General features: G+C 36.4%; 1 protein-coding gene across 1 annotated transcript; it reads left to right on the top strand.

Annotated features, from left to right (window-relative positions):
- Nucleotides 1-354: 354 nt before the first annotated feature.
- LOC143983820 (keratin, type II cytoskeletal cochleal-like) lies at nucleotides 355-9,547 on the top strand. The gene is made up of 9 exons (XM_077483917.1): nucleotides 355-824; nucleotides 2,518-2,726; nucleotides 4,306-4,366; nucleotides 4,455-4,550; nucleotides 4,643-4,807; nucleotides 5,752-5,877; nucleotides 6,261-6,481; nucleotides 8,637-8,665; nucleotides 9,171-9,547. Exons 1-9 carry the CDS (start codon nucleotides 405-407, stop codon nucleotides 9,332-9,334), a joined length of 1,491 nt encoding a protein of 496 aa, XP_077340043.1. The 5' UTR covers nucleotides 355-404; the 3' UTR covers nucleotides 9,335-9,547.
- Nucleotides 9,548-9,995: the final 448 nt, after the last annotated feature.

Raw genomic sequence — 9,995 nt, forward strand, 5'->3', positions numbered from 1 at the left:
AATTCTATATTTTGATTGTTTTTTTTTTAAATTGGGCCATTCCAAGTAGCACCATCATGTAAGGCATTACTGTGACATATTCAAGACATGGTAATTATTTCTTGTAATAACATCAGCTCATATTGCTTATACTAATAGAACATTGTTTTATTATATTATTAGACCCTAGTAAAAGTGTCACAGCTTTGAAAATATAGATGGGTTACTGTTTTATTTTCTGTGACAAACGGATGAACTATTATCATCAAGCTAAAATTATAGGAAGTCATGACAATGCCAATATTACTAACTACACCCAGTTTAGTATAAAAAGAGCCTAGCAAGTGTCAGAACATTGAACATTGCTCTGGAGACTAGACAGCACCTTGGATTCTCTGTATATCAACTCTAAGAGGATATCTATCATGTCTCACCACTCCATCCTGGCCTCATCTGGACACAAGCACTTCAGTTCTGGTTCTGTTTGTTTACCCAAACATTCCAGCTCACACGGCTTCTTATCACACTCTTCTAAAAATGTTCACCAGACCCAGCATTGTTTCAGCAGCAAGAGTGAGCATTCTGTTGGGTCAAAGGGACGTAAGATTTCAGTGGGAAGTTTCCATTTAGGGAAAAGTGGACATGGATCTGGATTTGGTGTTGTTGGACATGGTCATGGATTTAAAGGAATTTCTGGTTCTGGAGGGATCACAGCAGTTACTGTAAACCAGGGTCTTCTGGCTCCTCTCAATCTGGAAATTAACCCAAACATCCAAAGAGTTAGAACAGAAGAAAAGAACCAAATTAAGGGCCTGAATAATAAATTTGCCTCCTTTATTGACAAGGTGAGAATTGTCAAGTTCATTTATAATGAAAGGAAAAGGTGTATGTATATATGATTAAGTGGCCAACAATAATTATAGGGTTAACAAAAAGGCACATCAAGGAGTATGTGTTATGTTCTGTTTGATTAAAGTGTTAAAGTTGTGTCCCTAAATGTACAATTTATTTAGCATGAACAACCAGTGCAGTTTGATGTTATAGTGTATGACTATCCCCACAATGATCTGCAGGTTTTTGGAAATTATTTAGGATTATTTCCCAGTATATACTTTACTTAAAATGTCATACACAGGACGTCTATGAAAATATACTGCATTTAATATAGTGAATATGAATTCAATAGGGCTGATTTGCTAAAGGGTTAGAGAATTGTAATTCAAAAGTTGTTTTAACCCCCCTGGCAGTATTCCCGAGTCAGGCTCGGTGTGAAAATTCAGCACCATTAGTGGTAACCCCGAGCCAGACTCGGGATCTCATCGCTGGATCCAGGATGAGTTTACTTACCTTGTCCCCTGGATCCAGAGATGTCTCCCCGCACTGTGAGCAGCTCATCCTCCGCTCAATTCATCACATCGCCGTGCTCCATTTCCTGCGAGCGTTGCGACGCACGGGGACGGAGGACAGCACCAAATTCACAAAGTAAAACACACACATTACATACAGTATAATGTAATCTTACAGATTACATTGCTGTATGTAATTATTTCACACCCCCTTTGTCCCTAGTGGTCTGCCCAGTGTCCTGCATGTAGTTTTATATTATAAAAACTGTTCTTTATGCCTGGAAACTGGAGATTGTCCATAGCAACCAAAACTGTCCCTTTACATCAAAAATGGTTTTAGACCACCTAGAAAACAGCGATAATAAATTGGAATCACTCGCAGAATTGAGAGATAGCGATTTGTGGGGAGATCTGTCATCAAATACTGAAAAGTAATGACAGTGACAATTCTGCAACTGAGCAACTTTCTGTGGTTTTGATTTGATTACATTATTGAATCATTTTAATTATTATTATATTATTATTTGGTATAATTATATATAATTATTTATTATATTATAATTTATGATTACATTTTTCAAACTTTATCATACCCGGGATGTCTACTAGACTCTGGTTTGGACAGATTTAAGTGAATTATTCCTAAGAATTACAGGACTACAATATAAAACGCCAATTTTCCATGCAAAATAATTGACTGCTTTCAGCACCAAAAATCGGAAATAATCATACCGCCAAGGAGGTTAATATTCATCTCAATTTTTCAAGCACGTGAAAACCACCTGCATATGATTGTATATTTATAATTAACATGAATTTGCTTTTCACATTATTGAATAATTGAAGTAAATATCAACACACCTTTTTTAGTGATGATTTTTAACTCATTTAGTAAATGACCCTCATTGACTTTAAATTAAAGTATGAAAACTTACATTCTTCAGCCTCCTAAATTAACCAATTTCCACATGAGTGATATGCAGTTCATTCTAGTGAACGGTTTTATTACTGTAAAAATAGATGTGCGTACTCTGTATTAAATTATTATCATCCCAGTCAAAGAACATGATCAATATTCTAATAAAATGCTTTACCAATTCAATCTGGCTTAGGTTCATGTGGAATTATGTATATTATTGTATGTTACCACATTTCTATACTCATAAGCAATTATTTTATACTCTCAACACAGGTAAGATTTTTGGAACAGCAGAACAAGATGCTGGAGACCAAATGGTCTTTTCTACAGGAGCAGAAGACAGCAAGATGTCAGATTGAACCTCTGTTTGAGGCTTTTATTGGCAACCTCAGGAGACAGCTGGAGAATCTAGAATGTGAGAGAGCTCGCCTGGATGCCGAGAGGAACAGCATGGAGGGCACTGTAGAAGAACTAAGGAGAAGGTACCAATACTATTACACATTAATGCATAAACATATGGCGTACCCTGCATCTAATGGTAAAGCTTTACCCTCTCCATGTTTTGGGGGCAGGCTCAGACTGCCAATATGGAAATTCTAGTATTAGTCCTTAATACCCAGCATCTAATTCTTAAAACAGAACTAAGGTCACAATTAAACTGCTTCTCAAAATAAAGCTTGTTAAATATCTTCTTTAGGTTATTAAATCCTTAATCAAAAATCTTTGAATCAAACACATCCAGTGTATGCAACATTTAAGGCATACCTCTGGTGGTAACTGTCACAGTTGCCAGTGTGTTTATGTCAGCTCTCAACTGAACTTTCACTCAAATGGTGGGTGTTATAGCTGTGTAGCACCATGGCAACTGCAGGTCTAAATAAAGGCAAATATGGTCTTCTGCTACAAAAGAATATAAAGGTATACATTTGCTTTGATACTGTATCTCGTTTTTTAAGAACAGGTAGGGCTTTCATTTGGTAGTAAATTTAAATAAATACATATATAAATATATTTTTTCCAAGACAACATTTACAGAATTTGAGAGTGACAGATATGTACCACAAAATATATTAATTAAAGTCTTCTGATTAAAATCATATCAGGTAATCATATTCAGGTAATGTAGCAATATGGTAAAACTCAAAATGAACATATACAATTTAGGAAAGCTTTATTCCTTTTTGATGCTACAATGCACGCAGGGGGGGAAATCGGTTTGCAGAAATAATTTGCACAATATTACAGTAAGATTAAATCTTGTTGACGTGGGCACAAATAATTACAATGGTGGCTTTTTTATATATGCCCCCATATTATAAATTAAAATGACATTGCATTCACTTACATTAGCAATGGATACAAACATCATCCCAATCATCCAGCCATCATTTTTGTAAGGATTTTGGAAGGGAAAATTATTTTTTGTTCAATTTTTATTCACACTTTTTTTTCTTCATGAGGGGGGCCTGGACCAGATCCAAACCCTCATGCAGCTATGCAGCTGTGCAGCAGCAAATCATTTGTAATAGTGATCTATTGCTGTCTGCATCAGCTCTGGCTGGGCCTACATACTAGGAGTATGTGCATTGATGTGACATGTGACGACATTACACTTCCGATGTAAGTACAAAACAGAAGCATAGGGGTTGATTTGCTAAATGAAAATAGACTGTGCACATTGCAAAGTGCAGTTCCCCCTAGCTTAGCAAATGAGGTAACGCTTCACTTTGCAAAGAGTGCCCAATCATGTGCAAGGAAAAAAAAAGCATATTTGATTGCACATGATTGGATGATGGATGTCAGTAGAGCTTCTGCTCATTTACTAAGCTCCAGAGCAATTGCATTTGCAGAGTGCAATTGCACTTTGCAAAGTGCACAGTCTTTTTGCCTTTGGTAAATCAGCCCCTTAGTGTTTGTATTCATTTCTGCAGTGCGCTCCTATTTTATTTATACACCATTTTATTTGGCACTGGGGACTCAAGTGGTTTAGAAACTGTTAATAATTTACAGATTGTTTAGCATGTAATGGACATATGAGAAAAAAAACTTGTCTTTTTACAGATATGAAGATGAAGTCAACAGAAGAACAGGTGCCGAGAATGAATTTGTTTCTCTGAAGAGGGTAAACATTTTAAAATTAGTCACATCTTTCTGTATTATCTGTTAAAGCAACACTAATAACACAAATGACTCTGTATTTCTAACTTTAGGATGTTGATGCTGCTTTCATGAACAAAGCTGAACTTCAGGCCAAGGCCGACTCCCTGAGCGATGAGATCAGCTTCCTTAGGACCCTGTATGATGCGGTAAATAATGCTCCTTTTGGGTCACAAGCACATTCCTTAATTGATTTATACTGCTGTAAAGTAGTTGCTGTACATATTTTCTGAAATTTCAGGAAATCAATCAGCTCCAAGCTCAGATTTCTGACACTTCAGTTCTTGTGTCCATGGACAACAGCCGAGACCTAGACATCAATGGTATCATCGCCGATGTCAGAGCTCAATATGAAGAGATTGCTAACAGAAGCAGAGCAGAGGCTGAAGCCATGTACCAATCCAGGGTGAGTGTGTTATAATTGGAGCTACAAGGCAACAGGTGTCATCATGCATTGCAATTCAGGATAGATGTAATCAGATATGAATAGCTGAATAGTTGAAATAAGTGATTGAGAGGAATACAGTATATGTTCACCACAGCCGATATTCTACCATGGTTTATTTTAAAACAATATATTAATTTAATGAGGCTTACGCTGCCAGTACAGGTACCCAGTGTTAAAACATCATTAGTGTGCTGCCACCCGGCTAGATTGAGACCATCTGTATAATAGATCATAATTTTACATTTTGTTTTCAGCCAACCCTTTTCCATACAAAATTACATAATATGCCTTGTATAGTTCTGCCCAAAGTCAATATGCATTTAAGAGCATCTCTTCCCTCACAAAAAATGTATTATACTGCGTTTTACAGCTCCTTTCATGTGGTCACCGCATTTGTTTTCATTTTGGCTTTTTTCCTTTTTTTTCACTTGGTATTTCACAATTCTTTTCCCTCACTCTCATGTATCTATGGAGCCATGTTTTTTTTACTATGACTTCAAATATGTCTTCCTCTCCATCCATTGTCTGTGCGCTCAGTTCAACTCACTAGAAGTAACCAAGATACTGCATTTCTGGCAAGATCAGCACACATTTGTAAAATTATGCCAGCCACCTCATCAAAGTACTGGTAATTGGAAATATAGATTTTTTTTTATTTTGAGAGGGGGGAGTTAGATATCATTTAAACATCTTTGTTATTTTTTTCTGGTGATATCTTCTACTTATGATAATTCAATTTAAAATAGTGCCATCGTTTTATATCTTAATATATTAAAAATATTCAGTTTTCCTACATGAGACATGAGCCTTCAAATGAAATGGTGCATGCAATAACAAATGGAATTAAAACATTTGGTTTCCACAAATATTCTGAATTTTCTTCTTTTTTTTATTATCTACAGTTTGAAGACCTGCGAATGGCAGCTGGAAGAAATGGAAATAATCTGCAGAACAGCCAAAATGAGATTGCGGATCTCAATCGAACAATTCAGAAGCTTAAAGGGGAAATTGAATGTGCCAAATCCCAGGTATAAATCCAGAGTTTTTTTTTATAATTTTATGGCCAACTTTACAATATTGTTAGCACCTCTGATTTAAGGTTATTAACAGTTTCATTGCACTTGTTTAGATTAATGTTATCTTTTTCCAGATTTAAACTGGCCAGAAATGTCTTTTGCTTCCCATTTTTAAATTTTTATATTGGATATATATAAAAAAGTATAATTTCTTTGTAATATGTTATTTATTGTTTTCTTGTTGATATAAATAGAACATTCTCAGCACTTGTTTGATTGAGATCCTTTTTAATCATGTATATTTTGTCAAGCTTATTGAACTTAAATAAAACAAAGCAGGTAATACTCAATTTACCAGAATAAAAAAAGAATGCATGCTATTTCATCATTTCTAGCGTGCTGCACTTGAAGCTGCCATCAGGGAAGCTGAGGAAAGTGGTGAAGCTGCTGTCAGGGATGCCAAGCAAAAATTGTCTGAATTGGAGGCTGCCCTACAGAAGGCCAAACAGGACATGGCTCGCCAACTAAGAGAATACCAGGAACTGATGAATGTTAAACTGGCTCTGGATATTGAGATTGCCACTTATAAGAAAATGCTGGAAGGAGAAGAGCACAGGTATATATTTCCGATGTCAGGCAAGAAACATGCTAACCGTAATATAAAACAAAGAGATTACCTCATCAGTCTTCTTCTGCTTGTTTAATATCCATTGCCAGGCTTGGGGTAGGGAGGTGGCCTAGCTGTGTTATTTAGCTACATCAGAGAAAAGTCAGGTCACCAGGATGATTGTGATGTGTGGCAGAGCCAGAGTGTAAATTTCACTATGGACATCAAGAGTATTATTAGACTGGGGGTCTGCAAAAGTAGATTCCTACAGACAGAAATATTTTTTGCTAATCTGTCACAATGGGGCAGCAATATTTAAATAATCAGGTACTATATGTTAGGGTCAGAACTGAGGAATCTGCATTTTTCATATGTAAGCCCTTGTACACACGGTCAGAGATTCAGACGGAATGTGTCCTATTGGACCGTTTTGTCGGATATTCCGACTGTGTGTGGTCTGCATTGGACTGTTTCCGTCGGAATATCCGACGGACCAACTTTTCCAACTTGCCGGTAAAATTTTCTGACAAAATGCTCTGATCAGACATACTCCAATCATGTGTAGCCTACTCCGACGGACAAAGTGCCACACATGCTCAGATCAAATTCCTAGACCAAAGCTATTGGCTACTAGCCTGAACGTAGTCCCGTCGTAACGAAATAATGTCATCACGTTTTGTACAATCGGATTTTCTGACTACTTAGTCCGACCATGTGTATGCAACATCACTTCCGGACCTCTTCCGGAATTAATCCGTCTGAATTACTCTGACGGATTTGGTTGTCAGAAACTCCAACCGTGTGTACAAGGGCTTAGAAATACATTTTAGTTTTCTAGTTTCCAGATAGCAAATATAACTTGGAAAAAGAACCCAAAAGAGGGTTAACGCTGTGCTAGGCAAAACAAAGTTAATTAATTACAGATGACACAAAAAGCAGCTAGCACTGGAGTCCAATACAAAAACTCTAAAGTACTAAAGTGCAAAAGAGTGCATTGCTAATAAATATTACCATAGAGAATTAATATACTTATTTAAATATTAAAAAACAACTTAAGCAACTTAATTATAGAAAACCGGAACTAGCATCTTTGCAGGAGCCAAACAATGTGAAAGTTTTGTGAGCGGCATGCCTGCCATATCAATCAAGTGAGCTGCCTGAAAAGCCGTTGTAGGTACTGGGGATACCTGAGAATTTTCCCTATGCTTGGGGAGACCATAGTAGTGTGCTCATTTGGAGTCGGTAAGGGTTACCATTACTCACTTGTAGTGTGTCACTGATTTGGATTCAGTCACCGGTTTGGATAAAGGAACCTGTCTTCACTATTATTTATATGGGTCAGGTAGTGTTTTTTGGCATTTAATCTTTTTTAACACTTACCAGGATGTTTATGAATTTCATATGGTGTCTGCTTTAGTTTTACACTACTACTTTATATTTCATTATATATTCTAATTATTTATGTAATTTTTATATATTATTCAACATCACTGATTTATCTATTTCACATCACTTTGGTGAGATATTTGGTTTAAGTTGTTTTTTTATTATTTAAATAAGTATATTAATTCTCTATGATAATATTTATTAGCGATGCACTCCTTTGCACTTTAGCAAATATAACTTGCCACACATTTGTGGCAGCGTTGATTTGTAAGTCTGTTAACTTGCTGCACATTTTAACCGGCAAGTTGTACACTTGCAGAGCACTTGAAGCACAAGTTCTAGTTAACACTTTTCCATGCTTTGTTAGCAAATTTGTCTATAGCAAGAGCAAAGTTGCAGTGGTGAGTCTACAGCAAGAGCTCTGCAAGTCTACAGAATGAAAATTCAGTCACAGTGACCCCCTGTGCTGGGATGACTATTGCACAACATAACTGAACCAGAACTTGCAGCAGACTTGTAGAATGTTTGCAAAGAATGTTGATCTGGAGTCATGCAATACGGACTTGCTACAATTGTGCAACAAACTCGTGAAGCCTGGCAAGTCTAGCAATAGCTTAGCAAGTCATTTTCAAACGTGCAGCACAATTGCTTGCTATCAGGGTTTTCTGCCTGATAGCCCGTTCATTTGTTATTTATCAGTTAATGTTCATAGGTGTAAGAAAAAAATCTTACAAAATGAAATTCATGCTAAAATTCTGTTCATTTTTATTTTTTTCAGGATAGGTGCAGAGGGACATGTAAACATTTGTAAGTAAAACAATTTGTCCACATATATAATAAAAACCTATGTGCAAATTAATATTAATGTGAATTGTATGCCTCCCACATTTAATGTGGAAATATTTTGAATATAGTTTTTTTTTACTGATGAATGAATTTACTGAATGAATAATTTACCATTTCTATTAATTATTCTTACCATAGATACTATACTCTACTATAATTAATTATATGTTAAAGTTTTGGGGTTTAATAACACTGTGCACAGATCATGATGTGCAGTTTCTAATTTCAGCCAACCACAGACCATCTGAAGCTAACTACACCTATCTTTATATTCAAAAATATTGAGACAAGAGGACTAGGGAGGGTGGGTTAATGAATCTTTAATTGGAGGAAACTTGCCCTTGAAGAAAATTTGAGTAGATTTGCTGGATTCATAATGTCTTTTGAATTACATTGACTGAACATGTATTTACATATTGCCCGGAATGGCAAAGATTACTTGACATAACCTATCCATTTGTTTCAGCTGTCCTGCACTCCAGCACTGGAGGAAAACACCATTCATCAGGAAAGTCCCATGAAGCTAGTGGCCACAACCACCAACACCACCATCATCATAAGGGGGGGTTCAGCTCCAGAAGCCATGTCCCCATAAGCAAGCATCACTCCAGCCATGGACATCACTGCTAAAGTGAAGATCTATATACAGAGATATGATAAAGCTGCTCAATCGATACATGGCATAAAAGCTTACATAGAAATGTAGAAATCTCCTTTTCACAGTATATATATATGAATTAGGGGTGCTGGCTTGCTAATTAGTGTAGTCTAAATATAATGTTTGCTGTATATATTTGTGACATTGTATGCTGTAAAATGTTTCAATAAACAGTAATCCATGTACCTACATCTGCTGTAATTATAAAGACTGACACTAGCTGAAATTACATTTCCCACAGAACATTTCCAGTAGTTGATGATTTACAATTCTTATTTTGAGCACTGGGAGTATATAAATGGATGAAGAAATAAGCTCAGCTCTTTCCCCCTTTACATCACCCTAGTTTATGCAGAAAACACATATAATGCATGTCAGCTAAGCATATTTTACCATTGCCAGTAGTTCCTGCCCCAGTAAAGTCTACTGTATAATGCCCCACTCACACACTTTAGTGCATGCCCTGATAGATGCAGATTAACCTACCAGCTGCACCGGAATGGGACTAATTATCAGCTCTAGAACAACCTTTCTCTACCAGGGTTCTGTGACACCCTAGGATTCCTGCCAAGATTGCTAGGGGTTCATAAAACTTTGAGCAATTTGGAATTGATTTCCCACTTATACTGACCA

Source organism: Lithobates pipiens, unplaced genomic scaffold (assembly GCF_037356315.1).
Source record: "Lithobates pipiens isolate NorthernLeopardFrog02 unplaced genomic scaffold, aLitPip1_a1.2 Scaffold_16, whole genome shotgun sequence".
NCBI classification, from domain to species: domain Eukaryota; kingdom Metazoa; phylum Chordata; class Amphibia; order Anura; family Ranidae; genus Lithobates; species Lithobates pipiens.

Coding starts and splice junctions, on each gene's coding strand:
- LOC143983820 (XM_077483917.1), top strand. CDS start 405: ATGTCTCACCACTCCATCCTGGCCTCATCTGGACACAAGCACTTCAGT. Junction 2,727..4,305: donor GTAGAAGAACTAAGGAGAAG/GTACCAATACTA, acceptor GTCTTTTTACAG/ATATGAAGATGAAGTCAACA. Junction 8,666..9,170: donor AGAGGGACATGTAAACATTT/GTAAGTAAAACA, acceptor CATTTGTTTCAG/CTGTCCTGCACTCCAGCACT.